At 40.5% G+C, this 26975-nt stretch overlaps 1 protein-coding gene across 2 annotated transcripts; it reads left to right on the top strand.

Moving 5' to 3' along the window:
* Window positions 1–26169, top strand: spryd3 (SPRY domain containing 3). 2 transcript variants are annotated; one of them, XM_058055524.1, is made up of 11 exons: window positions 1–122; window positions 1143–1289; window positions 1396–1471; window positions 10981–11105; window positions 11576–11708; window positions 15648–15833; window positions 18744–18893; window positions 23859–23916; window positions 24385–24504; window positions 24580–24704; window positions 24791–26166. In XM_058055524.1, the coding sequence occupies exons 2-11, from the start codon at window positions 1162–1164 to the stop codon at window positions 24923–24925; spliced, it is 1236 nt and encodes a 411-aa protein (XP_057911507.1). In that variant the 5' UTR covers window positions 1–122; window positions 1143–1161; the 3' UTR covers window positions 24926–26166. The 2 variants fall into 2 exon arrangements, with proteins under 2 accessions (XP_057911507.1, XP_057911508.1); XM_058055525.1 differs by lacking the exon at window positions 1–122 and having other exon boundaries at window positions 1162–1289; window positions 24791–26169.
* The last annotated feature ends 806 nt before the right edge of the window (window positions 26170–26975 follow it).

Raw genomic sequence — 26975 nt, 5'->3', positions numbered from 1 at the left:
TGATTTGATTGGCTGTGAAGGCGGAACTTCCGGCAGCACAGGTTGGACACGGAGTGGAAGGCTTCAGCTCCCTAAAATCGAAAGAAAGTCCCGAAGAACATCGAGTTACGCCCTGTCAAATAGTAAGGAAGCAGAATATAAAACCGAGAACATCAGTCGTTTGAGTTTGAGCTGAGGTGTCGATGTGTTGTCAGTGTTTTTATCGCACAGCGCGAAAAGTAGCAAGTAGCCGGCCAGCAGACTGGTTGGGAGTCTCGTGGTGCGTTTGGTGACATCGTAAATATGTCAACTAAAGTTTTGTGTGACCGTTTTTTCGTCCGTGGACTATACATATAAGTAAACTTAGATGTTGGTACATGTGTTTTAAACTGGTCGGTGGGGTTTTGTCACCGGACTGCAGCGTCCCACTGTGCGTGTATCAAGTACAGAGTATTGCATTCGTTTACGTTTACCCGACATTGTAAATCTTTTATGTCCGACCATAAAACCAGACCGTAAAATTGTGTTCAAACCCTGGGTGACCAAAATGCGGCACAGGGGCCGTTTTTGAACATGGCACATTGTAGAAATAAGGTTACACTACAAAGGACAAGAATCATACAGCAAAAAAGCAATTGGAGCGCAAAGCTACGTCTCTAAATATATACATATATAAATATCATGTTTTTTTTTCGGCTAGTTTCCCACCAAAAAAAAATCAAACTGTCAAAGTGTTTACGTCATGAAATGAAACACAATAACACAAAACATACAGCATAAGCTATGTTGATTAAGTGTTTACTTCACAATCACTTTTCTGGGTGTGTTTTTTCTGAAATAAGTCCAATGCATTGTTGTTGAAGCAATTAAATTATTATTATTAGTCTTTTTGGTCTCCCAAATATGTTTGAATGGTTTCGTAACTATCCTCTCATTATGTTGTCTAACAGAGATATTAATATTTCATCGTATCTCATTCACAAAATATCAAGCACCCTTTTCCTATTTTTAAGTGTTGACAAAGATGATAATCGTCTTTTTTTAAATTCAAAAGTATGTGAGTATGTTCACAGTATGTGATGATTTGAGCTATGGATGTAAATGTAAACTGTAAGCATGAATACAAATTCACTACATTTGTCTCTTGTGTCTTTGGCATCTAGAATGTGATGATTCTCACAAATGGAAGACATCAACTTACGTTATCGCTTTTTGAACTGGAGAAGGCGAATACGAGAAATTCGTGACGTGCGAGCAGTGCGATACAGGGAGCGCCTGAAAAGGATGCTGAGGGATGGGGACGTGCTCAGGTAATGGCATTGTACGTTATATTTTTGTACAGACCTCACTTTCGAATCTGTTTCAATCCCTAATTTTCGATGCTGTTTGTCTTTTGTTGCGATAATCTCTTTGCAGGTACCACGGGAACTCGGATGAAGTTGGCTGTTTTGTGGCGGCTAAGCCGTTGTCGAGGAGAAGTCGCTATTTTGAAGTAAGTGTGAATGAAATTTTGTCAATATAATAAGTCAGTTGTTGAATGTCAGCGTTGTTTAATGTAGAATGTACATACAGTGGATTTTTGGTCCAAACTTTGTGTCTTCAACCGCTGGTCAAATAGTCTGATGAATTCAATTTATTTTTTATTTATTCTGACGCTCACGCATACAAAGTGTTGTCCAGCGTTGGCTACATTTTGCCTGATGATCACAACATGAGCCTCAAAAACACTACACCCTGTCAAGTGTTCTTCAACGGTGGCCATTGTGATGATATGTCATATTCTAAACTGGCCCTACGTGTTAGTAATGTTACATTGATGAGCCACCACAGGAAATGTTGTGAAGGCAGAACAGGGAGTGGAAAAAATACCAAGGAACTCTCACAAAGGTAACACATGTAAGTCTATATTATGTCTACCCTGGGCTCACACTGGATCCGTCGCGGCTGCGGTCCTGATCCAATCCGTCTTGCCGCACAGTGCCACTCACTCTGAAACCGGCAGGCACTGCGGCAAGCCTCCGCTCTATGTCGGTTTGAGCATTACCATTGGGTCTTTTTATCACTGACAGTCACCGTGCACAAATATAGCCATATGCGTGAACTCTGAACTCCGGTCCGTCACAAACCCAAAAAACAATAACAATTCCTATTTTTACACGCTCCGGCTATCGAAACTGTGCTCGCAAGAGCAGATGTTCACGTGATAACTAGCCTTGTATCAGGGCTCGACAATAACGATGTACCGATGGCCCGGGGCAAGTTAAAACAAAATTGGGGCAAGTAAATCCAATCAGTGATATTCCTGTCAGGCAAGTACACTTTGGCATGCCATACTGCAAAGAGTTTTTTTTTTTTAAAGCAGTTCTAGTTGGGTGTTGGTAAAACACGGACTACGTAATTCCGGTGGTAATTTGCACACCAATCCTTGCAAATCTTGAAATGGACCAATCAGAATCGTTTATTTAGGCCGCGGTCCGTAATCCACAGTCCGCGTTTTACCCACACCCATTCTTGTTCGCGATCAACCAATCAGCCGATGCAGCCGCAGCTGCGCTGGACGGCGCTGTTGGGAGCCTACAACAGGCAGACGGACCCATGACTGTTATCCGTCCATCTTTTTTCTATGCCGCTTATCCTCACTTGGTTCCGTGTTACGCTGGAGCCTATCCCAGTTGTCTTCGGGTGGGAGGCGGGGTACACCCTGGACTGGTGGCTAGTCAATCACAGGGCACATATAGACAAACAACCATTCACACTCACATTCATATCTATGGACAATTTGGAGTCACCAATTAACCTAGCACATTTTTGGAATGTGGGAAGAAGCCGGAGTACCTGGAGAACCCATGCACGCACAGGATATTATGTCTTATTCGTGTCTTATTTTCTCCCATTATGTCTACTATATTGCATGACAGAAGTATAAAGGTGTATAACAGGCATGTTATTTCATGCCGAGAAGGCTTTCATAATGTTAAAAAACATATTTAAATGGTTGTAAGCAGGTTTTGTATGCTCTAACTACCAAAGTATTCCATTTATAAATAAGGAATCCTATTTTGTAGAAATTCTCTTATCATGGACGGGTGTGGAACCAATTACTGCGATACACAAGGGACTAAGGGAAGCAGAGTCTGAGGACACATGCGTGGACAGTGCCATCACCGTGGCCGAGGTATCAGGGGTGGTCAAAACGCTCCTCAGTGGCAAAGCTCCGGGGGAGGACGAGTTCCGCCCAGAATTCCTCAAGGCTCTAGATGTTGAGGGACTGTCTTGGCTGGCACGTCTCTTCATCATTGCGTGGAAGTCGGAACAGTACTTTTGGATTGGCAGACCGGGGTGGTGGTCCCCCTTTTCAAAAAGGGTGACCGGAGGGTGTTTTCAAACTATAGGGGGACCACACTCCTCAGCCTTCCTGGGAAAGTCTATTCCAGGGTGCTGGAGAGAAAGGTACGACCGTTGGTCGAACCTCTGATACAAGAGGTCCAATGCGGTTTTCGTCCTGGTCGTGGAACACTGGACCAGCTCTACACCCTCAAGAGGGTGCTTGAGGGTACATGGGTACATGTGCTTTGTGGACCTGGAAAAGGCATTCGACCGGGTCCCTCGTGGTGTCCTTTGGGGGGTGCTCCGGGAGTACGGGATTGGTGGCGCGCTACTACGTGCTATCCGGTCCTTGAACAAACGGGGCAGGAGTCTGGTTCGCATTGCCAGTAGTAAGTCCAGCCTGTTTCCGGTGAACGTTGGCCTCCGCCAAGGCTGCCCTTTGTCACTGATTCGGTTCACAATTTTCATGGACTTAGAATTTCTAGGCGCAGCCAAGGTGTTGAGGGAGTCCGGTTCGGGGGCCTTAGAATCTCATCTCTGCTATTTGCAGATGATGTGGTTCTTATGGCTTCTTCGGGCTGTGACCTTCAGCGTTTACTGGGACGGTTTGCATCTGAGTGTGAAGCTTCTGGGATGAGACTCAGTACCTCCAAATCAGAGGCCATGGTTCTCAATCGGAAAAGGGTGGAGTGCTCCCTCTGGGTTGGGAATGAGGTCCTGCCCCAGGTGGAGGAGTTTAAGTATCTCGGGGTCTTGTTCACGAGTGAGGGAAGGTGGGAGTGTGAGGTCGACAGACGGATCGGTGCAGCCTCGGCAGTAATGCGGCCGCTGTATCGGACCGTCGTGGTGAAAAGAGAGCTGAGCCGGAAAGCAAAGCTCTCAATTTACCATTCGATCTATGTTCCCACCCTCACCTATGGTCATGAGCTTTGGGTCAGAACAAGATGGAGGACACAGGCGGCTGAAATGAGTTTCCTCCGTAGGGTAGCTGGACTCACCCTAAGAGATAGGTGAGCTCAGTCATCCGGGAGGGGCTCAGAGTAGAACCGCTTGTCCTTCACATCGAGAGGAGTCAGTTGAGGTGGCTCGGCATCTAGTCCGGATGCCTCCCGGACGCCTCCCTGGTGAGGTGTTCCGGGAATGCCCAGCCGGGAAAAGGCCCTGGGGCAGACCTAGGACACGCTGGAGGGATTATGTCTCACAGCTGGCCTGGGAACACCTTGGTGTCCTCCCGGTGGAGCTGGAGGAGGTGGCCGGGGACCGGGAAGTCTGGGCTTCCCTACTGAGACTGCTGCCCCCGCGACCTGGATAAGCGGAGGAAGATGGATGGATGGATGGACAAGGGACTATTGTACTGTATACACAAAGAAATAAGAACTTTACAGTCTTACTAGATTTGATGCAATGAAATACAATGAAACTAATTGATGATTGAAATGAAGGTTCCAGTAGCAGCAACAACGTATGCGGTGTACTACAGGACCGTAATAATAGCAGCAAACCACACAGAGTAAAAATAGAAAACAGAATAATAAAGTAAGAATAAGCTGTGAAAATACAAAACAGTAAAAAAAATCCAATCTTTTTGACTGACACTAATGATCAGCCCGCCCACACTTACGGTAAATACATTAGGTCCTACATATTTTGTCAAGATGTATTCGTGTAACTTTCCTGCTGCTTGATATGTTTGCCAAGCTGTAGTGGCAGCTCTAGTACAATCATATGAAGTCATAATGATGGGATGGTGACAGGTATGTCATGGGGTGTGTTTACCGTGCAGCTCTGACAAAGAAATTGCCAGCGTTTGCGTTGGGGTGTTAGGCCCGTAATTAGCGTCTCTGGGGTGTGTTTCAGAAAGAGCTTACTGTTTTATAACACGACTGGCCCGCAGGCTGAGCCATCTGCAGTGGAAGTGCCGTGATTTCAACCCTGGGTCAAGGAAGTGCTGTCAGCGAATCAGTCGGGGATGTTGAGATATACGTGGAATTAGCTCCCAATGGGAGATGTTACGCCACTTTTATGCTGTTTTCCCTTCGACACCTCCGTGCATGAGATAACTCTTCAAATGATGCACTTTTCTTAAACAATGACCTGTCCACAATTGTCTTTAATGAAGTATTTAGTTTTTCCGTGACTTACATGAGTGGGTGGGGGTTCTTTACTGTCAGAATATTTCCCCTCCCTAGTCTATACATCTATAGGAAATATTAAATATGGCTGTCATCTGCACATTGTGTAGATTCAAGACATGGTTATATGTTGAGATGAGATGTAACAGGCCACGGATATTGGCTGTTTCCATTGTCATGACTCAGACCAGTTGTTAGGGATTCTTGATGGGGGTTTTTTCAAGACGATACCAATTACCAGCAACTTTATATATCTGTTATATATGACATTTAAATGTAACAGGAGATAACGACTCAAATTTGGATGTAGTTTCTGTAGTTTTGTTCTCGCCAAATATCAAGACATCATTACTTTTAACAAAACACACAAATCGTGGCTCTAAGGACTTTACTGGCCGACATAAGTTGATATGTTCAATGTCTGGAAAGGGCTGGTCATCCACCATCATCATTTGCATGATGAAATTGCAGGTGGCTTTAGCCTTCGGGTCATCTCTGGCAAACGTTTTTGCACTTTTCAAACACCACGGTGATAGGAACTAGCCCAGCGACACGTTGGCGTTTCAGGTGACTGCTAAGGTTTGATATGCTGAAGCTCCGTGTTTTTGCCCTTATTGTGGAATGTTTGCAGGGCCTCCGGCGAAATGTCTTCCTCTGAAACAGTGCGAGGCCCCACACGATCACGATCGACATCATGTTTGTTTACAAGTGAGCTCAGGGGAAGCATGCCATGGAAAAGGAGTGCTCCATTTGCTCAGGCTAACCCACTTACTTTTTTAATAATTCCTCATGTTGGCCCCATATTTATTGTGCACCGTCCATCTTCTTGGGTGGCGGAAGGCAGCAGCCAAAGAAGAAAATGCCCCAGACTTCCCTTTCTCCATCTACTTCATCCAGCTCCTTCCAGCAGATCTCGAGGTGTTCCCACATCAGTTGAGAGAGAGAGAGTCTCTGCAAAGGCATCATGACCAGATGCCCGAACCACCTCAGGAGCAGCAGTTCTAGTCAGAGTTTATCTCAGATGTCAGGGATTCTCCCCTTAGCCACCCTACGGAGGAAACAAATTTTGTCCGCTTGCACTCACGATCTTGTCCTTTTGGTTACTACCCAAAGCTCATGACCATACATGAGGGTAGGAACGTAAATTGAACCACTTGGAGGTGCTGATCCATTAGCCTAGCTGCTTCACTCGGCTGTGAACCGATCCGCTCAGAGCTAAAGATCACAGTCTGATGAAGCCAGGAGGACCACATTATCTGCAAATAGCAGATCCTGCAGCCACCAAACCGGATCCCCCCAATGCCCTGGCTGCGTTTAGAAATTCTGTCCATAAAAGTAATAAACAGAATCGGTGACAAAGTTTCAGCTCTGACGGAGTACAAACGTTACTGGAAACAAATCTGACCTATTGTCTGCATTGTGAACCAAGCCCTGACAGCAGTCATACAGAGAGCGAACTGCCTGAATTAGGTATTCTGGTTCTCCTTCCTACCAGGATTCTTCGGTCAAACGCCTTCTCCAAGTCCACAAGACACATGGAGACTGGTTGGGCAAACTCCCACCCTCAAGTACAGTTGGTCCATTACCAGCATGAAAACCACATTCCTCCTCCTGAATCTGAGATTCATTTATCCAGCGGACACTCCTCTCCAGAACCCCTTGAATAGGCCTTACCAGGAAGAATGATGAGAGAATGAGAATGATCCCTCGATAGTTGGAACACGCCGTCCAGGGGACCACCACCCTAGTCTGCCAATCCAGAGGCACCACCTCCAGTGTCCACGTGATGTGGCAGAGTTGTGGGATCCAACACACCTCCCAGCATCAAGGCCCTTAAAGAACCACAGGCAGATCTCATTCACCACCATCATGCACCCCTACCAATAATAGAGAAACCTCCCCAGCTTGACTCGAGAACTGACCTTGCAATCTTCAGGATTCATGACAATACAGTCACAGTACAGCCACAAATGGCGCCCAAGTTGGACGTATGTTGAAAACAATCGTTGCTCCAGGAGATGCGAGCATGGATGTTGTCATAGCAGCCGTTTCATCGTTTCGTCATTTAAAAAAGAACATTGTGTTTCACAATATCATTCATTCAATCATTCATTCATTTTCTACCATCATCTGACTTGCAAAGTCTGACTTTTAGTTGTTGGACAAGTCTGTTTATTTACAAGTTGGTGTGTGCACCTATGACATCACGCTCACCTGCTATCAGGTGACCTGCCTGTACAGTAAATATGACAAAAAAGCCAACAAATCAAATATCTGTCATTAATTGTTGTCTTTTGCGATATGCAAGCCAACAATATCACCAATCTGAACTTTTAATGAGTGGCGAATTGGACTAGTGGTGAGCTTTCAATGCTAGTCCTTAGTCATTTAGCCCTTAGTTACATGCTTGCTCAAGATGACTGGTGTCCAAAATTCATATTTATTGATAACTCTGTTATAGTATGGCAGGTTGACAGAATGGGTGGTCATTAAATAAAGATTTTTTTTTATCATTCGTGTTTTTTTAATTTATCTTTTCATTCAGTTGTATGTTTTTATTTTGCTTAGTAATTAGCTTAGTAATTTTTATTTTATTCATATTTGTCATTCATAAACACATTTATTTTTATTTTATATATTTCAGAAATAAATATTATTTTTATTTGATATTTTTCATTCATTTGTATGTTACAGGAGTACTTTCTTAAAGGGGCTGGACCCGTTTGTGTGCTTCATGGATACATAGCCACTCTGTGGGGGTCAGAATGGTTGTTGGCTTGAAGGGGATTATATACAAATGTATTTGTAACCTTTATTTAGTGTGTTTTTCTGCCTTATTTTTGGTCTTTTTTTTTTTTTTTTTTTACAATCAGCCACTCTGTTAAAGCATACCATAAACATGTCTGTTTATCTTTGCCAGGTACAAAATCAGCTGAGATGTCTGATATTGGCTTGAAAATGAAAAATCTTATATATACATATATTATATATACACATTTTTCTGTTGATAAGAATTGAATGTATTGGTAATTACAGCCTATAAAACCAGTTTACCAATCATCACTGTACTTATTTTCCTCCACTTTGTCACATTTTGTAGTTCTACGGTTAACATCACTTTCATTTACTCCATCACCTTTCTGTGATGCCGATGATAAAATGATTAAAAAGCTGTAGAAATAGCAAAACATTCTGTGTCTTCAAGTTTAGTTTTGATGCATGTCTTTCCAGAAGATTTGAATTGAAGTCCAAATTGTGCAACTTTTGGAGGTTCCGCTACACTTGATGGAAGGGAAACCATGTTCAAACTTGCTGAGCACACCCACCTGCCATGTAGCGATACAGTAACCAAACCGCTTAACCTTCCGACTTGCGTGTGCTGCTTTCTTCTGACTCACCGTGTGGGAGGCACAGAAGGGGTGGGGGGACGCCATCTGCGTCAACCGGGATGGGGGCTAATCAGCTATGCTGCCTCCTTGTAGATCTGATGTCAGGTTTTATGGGCCGTCTGACACTTTTTGGGGAAAAAAGATTTATTCCCTTCTCAATCACAAGGGATCTTGGAGGGATCTGTTGAGGTCATGGGAAAGAACTTGAAGTTTCCTCTTCGCTTGCCCTGCGTCTGCCAGCAGCGCTCCGACTTGTGTAGGGCTTCCCGGGAATGATGTCACATGCTCGCTATTTAGTTGTGATAACAAGAGCGCAGGCCAGTTCCTTGTACTTGCTTGACTCAGTAGTTTCAGTATGAGTTGGACATCCTGCAAGATGGAAAAAACCATACAGAGTATGATGCTCCTGCTCGTCGGGCTGGTTTGACGAGCCTCCATACGTACGTCAGCAATACCGTAGGAGCGTTTATTTGTCTAAACCACAAAGCGGACTGGGCGTTCATTCGGACAGAGACAGTTTTCCTAAATTGGAAAACTTTGGATTAAGATGGAAAAAGATTGAATACGTTATCCTTCAACAAATAAACGGGAACGTACAAAATGATTCCACCCAAACAACTGTCGTTGACTGACCAAGGCCCCACTCCATTGTGTCTTAACGACGGTCGCACCATCAAAGCGTGAAACCGTTCTTGTCTGGGCATGCCTCTCTACCTTTAGAGCAGGGATTTTCAAACTTTTTTAGCGAGAGCCACATAGTGAAAAATGATACTTTGATATTATGTAACGCAACACATGTAGATATGCTAAGAAGACAAACTGCATCTCAGCTTTGTCATATCGGGGAAAAAGCCTACTGTCCTACTCTTCTTTCCATTTCTGTTGTCAATTTTCCAAATATTTCAACTTCCTTCTTAAATAATATTATGACTTTATTCCCGTAATATTATAACTTTCCCCAACATATTTTTCCAAAAACCTTATTTTGTTTCACATTTTGTTCACATATTATAACTTAAAAAAATGTGTTCCTTTTTTATACTTTCACTGTATGCTATTAAAACGACATATTTTCTTCATAATAGTATGAGTTAATTCTAGTAAAACTGCAATTTTTTTCTCTTACAATCTTAGTTCTAACTATTCTTCTGACCTTTTTTGCAACATACCGTAATTAAAAAATGATTGTTTTTCATCATGTTAATGTAAACTATCAAATGTAATGTTATTTTTCCCTCATATTACAACATAAAAATCCTAAAATTAAGATTTTTTTGTTAAATTACAGTAATTCTCTTAATATTGTTACTTTTTTTGTAAAATTACTGCTGATTAGATGTTTTTGCGCTGAGACAAAATTGGGAATTGACCCATGTGTAGCTTTAAGGTCTTATCTCCATATGTACCAATTATGATTTTTACAGTTTAGTGGCAAATTTTCTGATTCGTCATGAAAATGTTCTTGCTATGCCCTGCCTGCATCTCATGGAGCAGCCTAAAGTTCTTTGTAATATAACATTGCCCGTGTGTTTAGTATCTGTAATTTCTATTTGGGCTCATTTGGTCAAAGTAGCTAGGACTACTCTTTTGTGTGAAACTGGTTTTCAATGTTTAAAGGGGTGTTTAAATTGAGTTTTGGAGCTTTGTGTTTGGGACGGCTGAAATGTCACATTTTTCACCTAGTCAGGCAGTTTGACTCTGTAATATGCTTGTATGCTCTCCATTTTGTTGCATTTTCCTAGTTTCTGTTTCAAGTGCAGTCTGTACAGTACAGATAAATAAATAGAGGGGAGCATGACAGAAAATAATTAAGAACCACTGATATAGGGGTGCTATTTCATAAAACAATATTAGGTGTTAAACAGGTTTTCTATGCTCAAACAACCAAAATATTCCATGAATAAAAAAGGATGTGCTACTTTGCGGCAATTCACTTATTGCGATGGGGACAGGAAGGGATTCACCGCCATAAACTAGGGATTACTGTAGATGTGTATCGCACAGGCCCATGATGGTATCACAATTTGGACTCTAAAATGCCCTAGCATCTGAAGGGTGTAATTTCTTCATTCATCATGCTACTTTGTAGGATTACATGTCATTTCTTTACATTTGTAATTCCAAGTAACGTGTGTTCCTGTTGCTTCCTGTAGGTGACCATCATCGATACAGGCGTGAGGGGAATGATTGCTGTGGGTTTAGTGCCTCAGCTCTACAAGCTAGACCATCAGCCGGGCTGGCTCCCAAATTCTGTGGCTTTGCATGCAGATGATGGCAAGTATGTGTGACCATCGTGTTATGCATGGAGTGAATACGTTGCCGTCATGCTAAAGTACAGACAACATCGCCCCGGCAGTTCCGAGGAGATTGCTACAATTTCTCTTCTTTACGTTGACATTTAAGGCACTGACATTTACTGAAGCATAGGCGCATGACTATTATTGTGCAACATATTCATACACTTTTTTTTCCACTTGCCGTGAAATAATGTGAGTTTAATACTCCACTGTCACACTTCCCCTTAAAAAGTCTCACAGTGGTGGGAACTGAGAGGAATCAACAGCACAATCTCGCACACGCATCCGTATAAGTTGCATCCGCATAAGTTGCATCCGCATAAGTTGCATCCGCATAAAATCCCATTTAACCGGAGTGTAAATCCTTTATTTTGACCAATAAATCAGTGCTGCCTTTTTCTTGTTGAATTCTGAAAGTGGTGGCCGAGTGATGTGGCTTGTAATTCTGCAGGCTGTATAACGGCAACACAGTTGGACAACAGTTTGCCCCCAAATGCAGCAGAGGGGACAGAATCGGCTGTGGGATATCCTTAGAAAGTGATGGCGGACAGCTGACTGTGTTTTTCACCAAGAATGGTAAAGAAGTAAGTACTCTCATGCGTGGGTAGAAGGATCATTTATGAAAGGAAGCAACTTTGTAAAACAATATGCTAAGAAGTTGTCTATATTTCAAGAAGAAAATGCCTCTCAGGTTGGTGAAAAAGTGCAATATTAGCATCCATTTCAGTCTTTTTTTTTTTTAATATTTCAACTTTCTTCTTAAATAATCTGAGTACATTTTCTTCTTGGAATATTATTCATTCATTCATGTAACCTTTTGTGTGACTAAATACCTCATTTTTCCTCATAATATTAGCAGTTTCTTTGTGTAAAATTGCTGCTTATTTCTTGTTAGATAAAGGACTTACTAATGCTTGCAAGAAGAAGAACACTCTATACAGGAAATTGATCGTTCAACAGACTAAAGAATCAAAAAGAACATAAGACACATAAGACATAAGACTTATAAAAATAAGTTGACTACAATCCTAAGAGCGTGTAAGAAGGAATATTACAGCCAACTATTAGACAAGCACAAAAACAATATTCAAGCAACCTGGGGCATTCTAAATAGTATTATCAAGTAAAAAGTAACAAGAAGACAAACTACCCTAATTATTTCATGGTGGGAAACACCTATAATGATGATATGGATGAGACAGTTGAAAAGTTCAATAACGACTTTGTCAATATTGGACCCAAACAAGAAGAAGGGATTCCGAAACAAAGGACAAGCAAGGAAAGGAATGAAACAATAGAAAGGAATCCTAATTCTATGTTTCTGACAGATGTTACAAAAAAGGAAATCATCGACATTGTCAAAAATTGTAAAGCAAAAACATCAACTGATTGTAATGGAATCGAAATGGACACTATAAAAACGATAGTCAAAGAGATCGTAGAACCGCTGATGTACATCAGTAATTTATCTTTTCAGACCGAAAGATTTCCCCAAGAAATGAAAACAGCAACAGGTTGTTCCAATTTTTAAAAATGGTGACAAACACCAATTTACAAACTATCGGCCAGTCTCCTTACTACCACAATTCTCCATAATTATTGAGAAGCTGTTCAACAACAGGCTGGATAAATATATTAATGCAAACAAATTACTATCAGAAAGTCAGTATGGATACAGAGCTAACATTTCTACCTCCATGCCACTAATCAAAATTAGGGAGGAAATCACTAACGATCATAGGACGTGTGCAGCCGCAGTATTCATGGATCTGACAAAAGCCTTTGATACAATCAATCATGACATCCTAATAACTAAATTAGAAAGGTACGGAATAAGAGGATTAGTTCTTAACTGGGTCAAAAGCTACTTAGCTGACAGGAAGCAATACATAAAGCTAGGAGAATGGTCATCGGTAAAACCTTGCTTTTTAATGCACAAGACTAGACACACACAAACTAATAAACATGTCTAAAAACCTCAGGTAGGGCTTAACAAGAAGATACAGATGTTTGGGTTGGTCACCTGTTCAGACACTCAAGTTCTTGTTTTTTAATGCACAAGATTAGACACATGCAGTCCAGATAATGATGAAAATGGCAATATTAATGATGATTATACTGATGGTAATAATGATAAAGATTATAACAATAATGATAATGATAATAACAATAATAATACAATGACAATAATAACGGGGGAAAACAAGACAGTGGCATGAACATGATTATATCTTGCAAAAAGGGGTATTTATAAGCTTTTGCTTCAGCCTACTCTTTTGGGCTTGGGATCAGATAGTTGAATACAGATGTAAATAATGGAGAGTTGTATTTTGATTGGTGTGGGAGATGCACTGTGGTGTTTCGTGTATTTGCCCAAATTAAAAAAAAAAAAAATGAATACACAGCTGCAAGTTCATGTATTACAAAAAAATTATTTAAAAAATTATTATAAATTATTAAAAAAAACTTAAACTATATTAGGAAAGCAGGAAGTGAACAAATGTAACAGTTACTGATTGTAAAAGTACCAGATGGAGGGGTAGGATTTAATAAGCTTTGCTTCTTCCTACTCCTTTTGGACATGTGGAACTGTGAACTGATTATGGGATGCACTCAATTGTAATCTGATGCATGTTCAAATGAAATAAAACCATTACCATTACCATAAAAAGATTTATCCTCTTAATATTTTAACTTTATTCTCATAAAATTATTATTTTTCAATTTCTGCTGTAAAAAAAATTGATTTATTTAAACGTTCTACAATTAAATTTTCTTCTCATAATCATAATTTTTTTACTTTTACAAAAGTTTTCTTCTTAAATTAAATGTTCAAAATGATGGAAGCCAAACAAGGCGCATATACAGTTAGGTCCATGTATATTTGGACACTGACACATGTTTTTTTTACCCTTTTACTGAAACATACTCCAACGATGGTGATATCATGGACAAGTGTAGACTCTCAGCTTTCATTTGAGGGTATCAAATAGGATGAAGGGTTTCATGAGTTTCATTTCAAGAGTTTCAGCTCTTTAACATCAGCCACCCTCTTTTTAAATGGACCAAAAGTAATTGGACAATTGACCAAAAGGCTATTTCATTGGCAGGTTTGGGCAATTCATTCATGATATCAATATAAATTAAGTAGATACGTATAAGGCCTGGAATTGATCTGAGGTGTGGTGTTTGTATTCAGAAGATTTTGCTGTGAAGACAACATGCGGTCAAATGAGCTCTCCATGCAGGTGAACCAAGCCATCCTGTGGCTGTGAGAACAGAAAAAAAACCCATCCAAGGAATGGCTACAATATAAGGAGTGGCCAAATGTACAGTTAGGTACATCCTGAGAAAGAAAGGCAACTCAGCAACGCAAAAAGACCTGGACGTCCACGGAAGACAATGGTGGTAGATGATGGCAGATTCATTTCAATGGTGAAGAGAAACCCCTTCACAACAGCTAGTGACGTGAACACCACTCTCCAGGAGGTAGGCGTATTTTATCCAAGTCTACCATAAAGAGAAGACTGCACTAAAGTAAATACAGAGGGTTCACTGCAAGGTACACGCCACTCATAAGTCTGAAGAATAGAAAGGCTAGATTGGACTTTGCTGAGAAAGATCTAAAAAAGCCAAAATGTTTCTGGAAGAACATTCTTTGGACAGGTGAAACCAAGATCAACCTCTACCAGAATGATGGCAAGAAAAAAGTATGGTTAAATGAAGGGATCGTGTCTAAAAACTGCTTTAATTCCTGGCATTTTTATGCAATCTTTTTGTTCAACCCACTAAATTAAAGCTGAAAGTCTGCACTTGAACTAAATCTCAACTTTGTCATTTCAAATACATTGTGGTAGTGTACAGTACCAAAATTAGAAACACTTTGTGTCCGTCCAAATATTTATGGTTTATTTATCCCACGCATTGGTGACTCAGTCTTCATGCGTTTTTCTTTAATTGAGTGCGACTGAAATAACCCACCATGGGGCCAAACAAAGTTGTGAGTGCCAGTCCTTTTGTAAAGAAGGCGAGAAACGCTATTGAATTCAATAAATATATCATAGCAGGCCGATGCCACCTACAGTTGGGCATTATTTACATAATATCCGGTACCGTTTCCAAATTGGTACTTTTGACACGCTACCGACTGATACTTCCAAGAAGGAAAATATCCAGATTTTGTCCAAAAATCGAAACCACCTGCAATTCACGAAAAAAAAAAAAACAATTTGATAGAGATTTTGATGTTAAGAATTCCATTGTTAGTGAATGCACCTCACTCATCATGACTGTGATTGGTGGATAATGTGGAAGTGTGTGTTGCTGTTGTGTGGACGCTATGGCAAAATGTGTGTGTTTGAACAGAATCCTAATGAAAACTGAGGTTTCGTTATAGTATGGAATCTATCTGTGAAAGTTCTGAAATCCTGTTTTATTGAATTGAATGTTATGATCCTCAGCCTTATTCTGTAAACATCATTTGTTCTTCTGATGTAGAAGAATATACGTATGACTGTGTCCAGGTGGGCAGCGTGGACGTGGCAGCGTCTGAAGCTCTCTACCCTGCAGTGGGAATGCACTCGCTGGGGGAGGAAGTGCTGCTGGACCTGCATGCTGAATGGGCCATGGAGGAGGAGGACGGACTGATGATAGTGGACAGCCATGAAGATGACTGGGGCCGCCTCCATGACATTAGAGTGTCTGGCACGGTAAGACCCTACTACTAGAAAGTTCCAGCTCTTTATACGACAAGCTACTTCATTTTTATTACATAACTAAATAACAGAAATGTTCCAGAAAAATAAGGAGAAAATGAGGGAAATGCTGATCTTCCACACAAATGTCCCCCATTATACGCTCCTTCCTCCCAATTCAAGAAATTTTTTTGCGACAGAGATTTTGTTCTTATTATATATTTGGTAATAGCAGTGTAAAAGTGACTACAGGGCTGTTATTTCATATTTAGAGGGCTCTAATCATGTTAGAAGCGTATTTAGAAGGTCGTAAACTACCAAAATATTCTACTTTGAAAAAATTAATTTATCACGGTTGGGTCTGGAACCAATTTCCCGCCATAAATGAGGGATTACTGTGAATAAATAAATATATTTAACATTTGGTATCCTTAAATGACATCTATTGTGATCTGGTGATATGGAAAAACCTTCCAGGGGGTTGTTAGCTGGCAACATCCACCTAATATACTAATGATGAGGGTAACGCTGCACTGCAAGATTATGAAAGAAAACAGGAAACGGAGATAAATACAGGAGTATTTTAATAGGAAATGATCAATGACAGAATAAAATATGTTTTAAAGAGTTCTTTCGTTGACCTCCCCCACTTTAACGATCCCCACCCACTTTGGAGACGACCAGACTGCAGTTTTTGGGTCTGACTCAGACGCTGATGTGCACTGACTGAGTAACCCTCAGGCACTATCAAATAACCCGCACGTCTCCAGCACCTTTTATTCAGCTCTCATTTCTACAAATCAGCCCCTATCATTTAATAACGCCCTTTCTGTGGATCTTCACCCCCCCAGGGCAAGATGAATTCCTTTGCTCAATCATTTGGGGGGGGACTGTGAGGGGGAGAAAACACGAGACAAAAAACAAACCAGCCTCTATTCGTCACATCATCGTAATCGTTTTTGTCTGCTGCAGGTCTTGAACCTGCAACCTTCCAGTTCAACAGTTAGTAGTCCTGTGATACTGCTTTATTATTATTACTATTATATATTACACACTGAATATACACTGCTCACAGAAAAGTTCCCAACAGGTTCTCAATAAAGACTGAGTTTTTTCCCCAGCCTCCAAACTGAGGGTCGGGAGCCGTTTGCGGCCTATGACTGTTTTTTTTTTGTTTGTTTTTGGAAAAAATAGCTGTGATTTTACAATGATGAAGTCAAATATTTATGTTGTATTCCAAGTCGCAGTTTTACAAGAAGAAACTCATAAAGTTACATAAAAAATTATGGTCATTTTAGTAGCATAGAGTTGAAAAATATTGAAAAAAATGTTTTTACGTAAAAAGTAAGTCCCTAAAAAATTATGGTCATTTTAGTAGCATAGAGTTGAAAAATATTGAAAAAAAATGTTTTTATTGTAAGTCGTAATACGAGAACCAAAATAAAGTTGTCATTTTTCTAAAATTAGGTTGGGGAAAAAGTTATTATAATATGGGAATAAAGTCATAACATTGTGAAAAATTTGAAATATTTTGGGGGGGAAAACAACAGCAGAAATTGACAAAACAGCTGCAATTTTCAGATAATAAAGTCAAATATGAAGAGAAAATGTTGTACACATGAACAATTTTGTTCATGACTTTCTAAATATGGGTTTTAACATTAGAGCCCTATTGACATGAACACATTTACACTCGTATTATTCTTTTACATCACATTGTACAGGCCACGGGATCACCAGAGGGACATAACAGGCATAGCAAGCTACCGAGCTAACTAGTTAGCCTCACCAATTTACTTGTTCTATAATTAAGTGTTTCAAACAGAGTGCGGAAGGACAAGGAAGCCAAAAACTTACCACTTCCACATGGTAGGAGAGGAGAACCTTTATTTCCACTCCATCTCAGCCATGGCATGTCGGCATATAATGCCCCTGGTTTACTTGGAAGCCCTATCAAAGACCTATTTATGTGTTTATTGTTTTGTTTTTGGGTTTTTTTTTAACCGGCCGTTTTTTTACGTATTTTTTTCGCGTGAAAGCACGAAGAGGTGACGATGCAACTGTACCATAGAAGAGAGCAGGTTTGGTACTGTTTTAAGGCTACAAGGTGGCAGAAGTGCACTTTCGAAGCGCATGGAAGTGGTCGCCGTTGTTGCAAAAGAGGTTACACATTGAAGAGAAACTTTAACACAAACTTTAACGCACAATTATGTGCATGCACACAGTTCAGTTGCAAATGTGAAGATTGTAAATAGTTCATGGTGTTAGATTTGTAAAAAGTGGTTATTTTCAATTTTTTGTGTTGTTTCTATTGTGACATTATTGTTTAGACTCTACATATGGCTAAATTGGTGTCAAAGTGAAATGTATCTTTTCACAAAAAGCCTTTTTTCTCCCTTTTTTTGTTGAGACCTGATATTTTGCTGAAACTTACTATGTTCTACTAATGATTACTAAAGAATGGAAAAAGATATAAACCATAAAAAATGTTTGTTTTTTTTGGATGAAAAATGAGCATTTGGTACGTACCATGTATGTACCAATATTCTGAATGCCTTAAAACTCCAAATCATCCAAATTTTCCGGTACAGAGAGGGGTGTCTTTTGAAAAATGGCTAGGGTTGAATGAGCTCAACTTTACCAGACTTTGACACAGCAAACGTCAGAGGACAAATGCTGCACCTATGTCTTGCTTTGTCTTTGGCTTTTTTGGCCACCCACACGGGACATTTTCATCAATTCAACATCTTAATGGCCGTAGACCACCAACAAACAGCATCTTTCAAAGAGCACTACAGGGCACTCTGCCACCTATAGGGGTGTTAGACAACAAAAAAAGGAGCTAAAAAGCATAACCTGCCAGTTGTCAATCACTGTCCTCAAGCATACTGAAGCGTGAGATGGTCATTATGTTTTGTTCCTCAGCTGCTGGAGTATGTGGGGAAAGGAAAGCGCATTGTGGACGTGGGCTTGGCTCAGGCGCTCCGTCCGCTCGACACGCGCTTCCACTACTACGAGCTGGAGATCGCCGACGCCGGGGAGAAGTGCTACATTGCCCTGGGCCTGGCACGCAAGGTAACGGGGCTCCTGGTGGTCTCCATTGGATGTTTGTAGCAGTGGCAATGTTTCTCCTGGGTTTACAATGTTGGGGATTGCAGGAGCAATTTGCCGTTTCTCATTCCACAAACTTGCTGGTATATAGTCCAAAAAATGTATTCCCTCTAAGTGGGTAATGATGTACATGACAAAACGTACAGCATATGTATGTTCATGTACAGTATTTATGCTTCACTGCCAAACATTGCGATCGAGTCGTCCTTGAATGCACAATGAAAGTGAAACTTGCATCCATGAATCCCTTGTTTATTGTGGTTCAGTACAGTTCTGCCAAGTTGCATTGCCTAATGATTAATTGAATATTTTGGTCGTTAAGGCATAGAAAAATACACTCTTTAACATTATCAGAGACCTCTTGGCATGTAATAACACCCCTATATTCACCTATATATAATATAGTAGACCTAATAAGAGAAGATAAAATATAAATCAGATACATTTTTTACATTAAAGATTCTAAAAGCAATCAGTCCAATGCAGATCTCCCACATGGTTTTTCCGAACATAATCCTAATAAATCATGCTGTTTTGTGATCGATTGTGATTGAATACGACCTATTGAAATGAATGTTGTGTTTTATGCCTAAATGAAGCCTTTTCAAGCATAAACATGTCTAAAATGAACTAAAATACAAGGAACTAAGAAATGTAGTATTCTACTCTGTGTCAGTAATTGTTTGGTGACACATGCATCGGACTTGAGCACCAGAGCAACCTTTTATTGTAGGTTTACATTAACAGGAATAATAATAACAATAATAATCACAATAATAATAATAACAATATAATTATAATTATTATAATAATAATAAATATTATTATTATTAAAAAATACTATTATATATTATAATAATACTATTATATAATTATTATATATATCAAATATTTTCCATGTGGACAGGAAGTGGCTTTTTGCCGGATTACAGCCACAACAGTAGCACATAATAATAATAATAATAATATAATTAATCATATTATATAGAATAATTATGTAGTAGTATTATTATTTTAATTATTATTATTATAAGACACAAAAAAGACTTGTGCTCATGTGTGTCACAATAAATATTTGAAAAAAAAATAATTATTACAATAATTAAAATAATAATACTATTATATAATTATTGTATATAATATTAATTATATTATTATTATTACTATTACTAATTATTGTAATATAAATATAATTATTGTAATAAAAATAATTATTACAATAATTAAAATAATAATACTATTATATAATTATTGTATATAATATTAATTATATTATTATTATTATTATTACTATTACTAATTATTGTAATAATTATTTTTATTATTATTATATGTTATGTGCTACTGTTGTGGCTCTAATCCAGCTAAAAGCCACTTCCTGTCCACATAGAAAATATTTATTGTGACACACATGAGCACAAGTTTTATTTGTGTCTTATTATGTCTCTTATATTGGCTAATAGGAATGTAAAGATGACTATAAGGGTGTTATTTTTGTTTGGAGGGCTAATGTTGTTTAAAAGCGTATTTTGAAGACTGTAAACAGGTTTTGTATGCTCGAGCTATGAAAGTATTCCATTTATGAATCCTGTTTGTGGGAACTTTGGTCTGGAACCGTACATTACTAATTACATGTACAGTAATTACGTAATTGCTGTACATGAACTGAAGAAAACATCCACATCATGACTTTGTGTTACAGGTGACAAATCAGTGTCATATCTAATACATCTCAATGACAATGAATAGATGAATAGATGTTATTTTTAGAAAAGCAGAGGGCCCACAGGCCACATTTTGGACACCCCTGTGTTGGGGGAAACACTGAGAGCGGCCGTACACGCTGCGGTCACACGTACCGCCGCTCTGATGATGGATGAGGGCGGAAAAAGCAAAACAACAGAAGGAATGATGTCTGGTCGTTTTCCCATGTAGATGCTAGCAGGTTGTTCCACTTCGATGCTAATCTGCCTCGTTAGCGAGGAAAGCGGCGCGGCGTTGGGGAAACTTCCTGTAGGTGTTGTTTGATGGCAGCAGTGGTGGAAAGGGCGCCGCGTCCCGAAAGAAGAGCTGCTGAATGTTTTACACATGATGGAGGCGTTGTGTCATTGAAATAACAGAAATTGGGAGACGTTCTGCCATGTGCTCATTGTTTTCTCTTTGGCGGCGGCGAACTGACGCGTGCGGGTCTCCGTGCCAGCTGTGTGCCACGGCGCTCGGCGTCTGGGAGGCGGTGGATCTTGCACCTTTTCTCATCTCCTCCTGACTCGTGCTGGCGTTGCCGTGCGTGGGCGTGTTACGCCCTGGGGGTCAGGCGGCATCAGTGAATAGAGCTGTCATTTTGCTGATAGTTTTTCCTGGAATTGTTTTTTCTCTCTCTCTCTCTGAGTGTCTGCGGTTTTTATGAAGCTTTTTTTGTCTGTTTTTTTTTTTTTTTTTTAAGCAGTCATGCTTTTTGCTGGAGCTGCACAAATCAAAACAAAGTATCTTTTTCTGTCAGGATGACACGTTTTTTACTTTCTATTTGCTCAGTCATTCCACAGCTTTGCTCCCAAGTGGTGCTGATCTTACACTGTGTCCACATCAACATGGCTATTTTAAAAAGACTGATTTTTCCTTTCCTTTCCTTCTGTTGTGGGAAGTTTTTGGAAAACCTCGGCCAAGGTAAAGGCTTCAGCGTTTGTGTGTGGGCGGGTAAAATGTGCTACATTATTTCCTGTTTTTAAACATGATTTCATAATCGAACACAAGTATAAGTTATGCTTGAAGTGTATTTTTTCACAAAAAGCATTTTCTTGGGGATATTTTGCTGGAACTTGGAATCTTCTGATGCTGATTATTAAAGAACGGAATAAGGTAGAAAGTAACTTTTCTGAGGAAAGATGAGAATCAAATCTTTCTTTTGGTATATACTATATCTATATAGCCCAAGAACACAAAATTCTTCAATATTTGCAGATGATGGAGGAGTTTAAGTATCTCGGGGTCTTGTTCACGAGTGAGGGAAGGTGGGAGCGTGAGGTCGCCAGACGGATCGGTGCAGCCTCGGCAGTAATGCGGTCGCTGTACCGGACCGTCGTGGTGAAAAGAGAGCTGAGCCGGAGGGCAAAGCTCTCAATTTACCATTCGATCTATGTTCCCACCCTCACCTATGGTCATGAGCTTTGGGTCATGACCGACAGAACAAGATGGCGGATACAGGCGGCTGAAATGAGTTTCCTCCGTAGGGTAGCTGGACTCACCCTAAGAGATAGGGTGAGGAGCTCAGTCATCCGGGAGGGGCTCAGAGTAGAGCCGCTTCTCCTTCACATCGAGAGGAGTCAGTTGAGGTGGCTCGGGCATCTAGTCCGGATGCCTCCCGGATGCCTCCCTGGTGAGGTGTTCCGGGCATGCCCAGCCGGTAAAAGGCCTCGGGGCAGACCTAGGACACGCTGGAGGGATTATGTCTCACAGCTGGCCTGGGAACACCTTGGTGTCCTCCCGGTGGAGCTGGAGGAGGTGGTCGGGGACCGGGAAGTCTGGGCTTCCCTACGAAGACTGCTGCCCCCGCGACCCGGACCCGGATAAGCGGAGGAAAATGGATGGATGGGATGGACAATATTCTGTGTGCCTTGAAAAATTGAAATCATCAAAAATGGCCGTAAGGAGGGAGTTAAATACAAGCCATCAAGGAATGTGAAGAATCTGCCGAACGGGAGTCAGCGCCATCTTTGTAATGCGGTGCAATGCATGTCTGAAAGCTGTAAAAATCCCTCCACGGTGCAACCCAGCCCTTGGCCAACAAAGGCGAGAAGGCATCACTCTGGGGGTCCAGATTGTGGTGCAGGGGCCATCTGTGGAACATGGCTCATTGCGGAAAGAAACCAAAAAGCAGCAAAAGTGGAAACATGGAGCAAAAAGGCCTAATGGAACTAGAAAACGACAAATGGTTGATAGTAATAACTGATATAAACGCAAAGATTTGTCTTTAAATGTATATATAGAGGATATATGGGACATGAAAGGACAACTGTATTATTATTATTTATTATTATTATTAGATATATTACCGTAACAGTGGTTCATGTGATTTCAAATGTTGACAATAATCCCCTTGAGCATCAATTTCACATTTCAAAACACACCTGCATTGTTTTGTGACTCGGTTAAATCCAAAAGTCAGTCAGCTATTGTATTTTTCTTAAAATGAATGTTCGAATCTCTTCTCATTCTCACGGACCCAATCTCACGCATCATCTCGTAACACCGCTACTTATTTATCAATGGAATGTTTTCACTGGTAGAGCATAGCAAACCTGTTTCTTTCTAAATATGGCTTTGTATCATTATTACAGCACTCTGGATGGGAAGGAACACTACAATAGTCACCTTGACACTCCTATTACTCAATATAGGAGACACAATAAAAGCATTGGGAGACTTCCTTGTTACTTCCTGTTTTGTACAGTACTTCCTGTAGATATTGTATTAGCAATATAACATTTATATATGTATGTATGTATACGTACGTATGTATGTATACGTACGTATGTATGTATACGTACGTATGTATGTATGTATGTATGTATGTATACGTATGTATGTATGTATGTATGTATGTATGTATGTATACGTATGTATACGTATGTATGTATGTATGTATGTATGTATGTATGTATGTATGTATGTATGTATGTATGTATGTATATGTATGTATGTATATACGTGTATGTATGTATGTATGTATGTATGTATGTATATGTATATACATGTATGTACATGTACGTATGTACATGTACGTACATACATACATACACGTATATACATACATACATACATACATACATACATACATACATACATACATACATACATATACATACATACATACATACAATTATATCATTTCCCAAGCACATCAGCACTTCATTTCCGTCTTGTGCCTTCCAGGATTATCCCAAAAATCGACATCCAGGTTGGAGCAGAGGGTCCATCGCTTATCATGCTGGTGAGCAACATGTAACAACACAGTTCTTATCAGTCATTGTGCATGTGAACGCTACTCTACAACCAACGTTGCCAGTCATTGTGCATGTGAACGCTACTCTACAACCAATGTTGCCAGTCATTGTGCATGTGAACGCTACTCTACAACCAATGTTGCCAGTCATTGTGCATGTGAACGCTACTCTACGACCGATGTTGCCGCTCAATATGATTCAAACCAATATTATGAATACCGTATATGCTCTCTATTACTATATACAGTAATAGTAATATCATAATAAATCTTGTGGCGTTACTAAAAACCACGTCAATCGGTTGCCTACAGCCACACTGTCAGCCAGTGTTTTTTTGTCCGGACGCTAATGATTATGGTTATTTGCTTCTGCGGCGCTGAGAGTGAGTGGAAGAGAGGCGTGAGTTGGATGATTTACGGTGACGGACCGGAAGCTAAGGCGTGGTGCTTTTGTAGACGATGGCAAGCTGTTCCAGGGCAGCGGCGTCGGGGACGCCTTTGGACCACGATGCTTTGCGGGCGACATCATGGGCTGCGGGATCATGTTTCCACGTGACTATAGCCACCAGGGCGGAGGCGAGTCTCTTCACATGATATCAACTCCTATCTCGTGATGTCGTAACGTCCTCCTAATGGTCTGGCCTTGTTTAGATGACGACGGCTGGGATCTGGAGGTGTTTCCGCATCCCAGTGACGTTCAGAACGACTTGTACGCCAGCAACGATGACGATGACGACGAAGATGAAGGTGAAGACTTGGAGGGAACCAAAGTCACGGTGAGATGCTGCCAAAATCCAGACGGGAACTCTTCCCGAGACATCTGACTCACAACCATCTCTGCTGGCCTGCTGTGGCCGAGCAGGTGTTCTTCACCCGGAATGGAAAGGTGGTGGGCCGCAGGGAGGTGGCCTTACCTGCGGGAGGTTTCTACCCCACCATCGGCATGATGAGCACCGGGGAGAAGGTGAGAGTGGACCTGCACCCTCTTAGTGGATGAAGAATCCAGGCAAACATTACCTCCTCATGAACAGGCTGCTGTTTGTGCCTCCAAAAATCCTAACGTGGTCTTTTTGTACATGAAAAAAGCAGAGCAAAGCAGGTTTATTCATGTTGTGAGAAATGCTGACACCTAGCGGTCGGACTGCGGTAGTGCAGTCATGGTGGAATTTAGATGCCGTTTCCTGTCATTAGGACTCTTGGAAGGTTCCTTCAAAATAATTGTCACCAATTTGGAAGTATTAAATTAAAAAAAAAAGTTGTCAGCAGCCTGTTCTAAATCAAAAAGGGAATACATGAAATTATTTTAATTGGAACTCATTGATGACCAAAAAAAACAATTTTTTTCAAAAGTTTTGGAGTTCTTGACAATGAAGCCATAACTAACTTTTGCTGCTCTCAGGAATATTTACATGTCCAAAATGATTTATTTATTCAAGACACACATGTCCTTTGCTTTTTTTTGTCTTGAATCAAAATTTTGGTGCTTAATTAATAGTTAAATATTAGTTCTGGAATATTGTTTAATTTTACGTTTCAAGCCTCAATTCTCTTCCTCTGCAGGCACAGAAAGGCAACTCTGGGTTTCTATGACGCCCCACAGTACAAAAACATGCTAGCGTCACTAAACACCGTCATCACTATGCTGGGGTAGGCTCCAGCATGTGTAGGATACGGCAAAGGCTGTTTTTGACAGCAGTCTGTTGCTTATTGGCCGTGGCGGGGTACACCCTGGACTGGTGGCCAGCCAATCACAGGGCACATATAGACAAACAACCATTCACACTCACATTCATACCTATGGACAATTTGGAGTCGCTAATTAACCTAGCATGTTTTTGGAATGTGGGAGGAAACCAGAGTGCCCAGAGAAAATCGCAATCAATCATTTGAGTTTCTGAATAGATATGACGCTAAGTTGTCCTGTTGCTTTGAACACAACGCTAAGATGTTTTGTTAACAGTTGAGCATATATTGACCGACATTGGACTTTGTATCTTTAGTGCACAAAAATGTAACCATTGAATGTATGTGGGATTACCAGCTTTAGCTTTGGCCATTGAAGGCTGCTTTTCACAACAATACTTTAACTGTACAACGCCAATCATTGACCAAAGTGCCTGCGTGAACATGTACTGTCCTCACATGTGTGTACTGTAATGTGTTTATCACAATGCTGTATAAAAGTTGTCTTTAGTGTCCTTCTGCACTTTCATGTGTCATGGCTTTAAAATCCATTGCCTCCGATTTGGTGCATTCATTCATTTTCTACCGCTTATCCTCACGAGGGTCACTGTCTTGGGACGAGAGGCGGGGTACACCCTGGACTGGTGGCCAGCCAATCACAGGGCACATATAGACAAACAACCATTCACACTCACATTCATACCTATGGACAATTTGGAGTCGCCAATTAATTATGCTAGGTGATTTTTTTTTTTTTTTTAATTTTAATTAATTTTTGGAATGTGGGAGGAAACCGGAGTACCCGGAGAAAACCCACGCATGCACGGGGAGAGGATTTGGTGCACACATGCCAAAAATTATGTGAAAGATGATTTTTTTCGGCATACTTATGACACATGCATGTTTTGGTTTCATAAATATTCAACTTTACAGAAAAATATAACATCTACATAGGTATTTATGAAAAGATTTTGAATCCCCGAAATAGAAATGGCCGTCTCAATACATGGTATCAGCTATCCTGTTTTTGTAAATAAAATAAGCGGAGTGACTTCATAAAGCTCTTGTAGAAGCTGTACACGCAAATTACGTTTTTACGTATCCTGGAAAATAATTTATTGGCGTAAATGAACTCTGATTTGGAGGTACTGAGTCTCATCCCAGAAGCTTCACACTCAGATGCAAACCTTCTCAGTAAACGCTGAAGGTCACAGCCCGAAGAGGCCACTAGCACCACATCATCTGCAAGTAGCAGAGATGAGATTCTAAGGCCCCCGAACCGGACTCCCTCAACACCTTGGCTGCGCCTAGAAATTCTGTCCATGAAAATTGTGAACAGAATCAGTGACAAAGGGCAGCCTTGG

The sequence above is a fragment of the Doryrhamphus excisus genome, chromosome 18 (genome assembly GCF_030265055.1).
Source record: "Doryrhamphus excisus isolate RoL2022-K1 chromosome 18, RoL_Dexc_1.0, whole genome shotgun sequence".
NCBI classification, from domain to species: Eukaryota; Metazoa; Chordata; class Actinopteri; order Syngnathiformes; family Syngnathidae; genus Doryrhamphus; species Doryrhamphus excisus.
The sequence above is the reverse complement of the archived record's forward strand: the minus strand, read 5'-3'. Positions and strand labels throughout refer to the sequence as shown.

Coding starts and splice junctions, on each gene's coding strand:
- spryd3 (XM_058055525.1), top strand. CDS start 1,162: ATGGAAGACATCAACTTACGTTATCGCTTTTTGAACTGGAGAAGGCGA. Junction 18,894..23,858: donor CCCTGGGCCTGGCACGCAAG/GTAACGGGGCTC, acceptor TGTGCCTTCCAG/GATTATCCCAAAAATCGACA. Junction 23,917..24,384: donor GTCCATCGCTTATCATGCTG/GTGAGCAACATG, acceptor GTGCTTTTGTAG/ACGATGGCAAGCTGTTCCAG.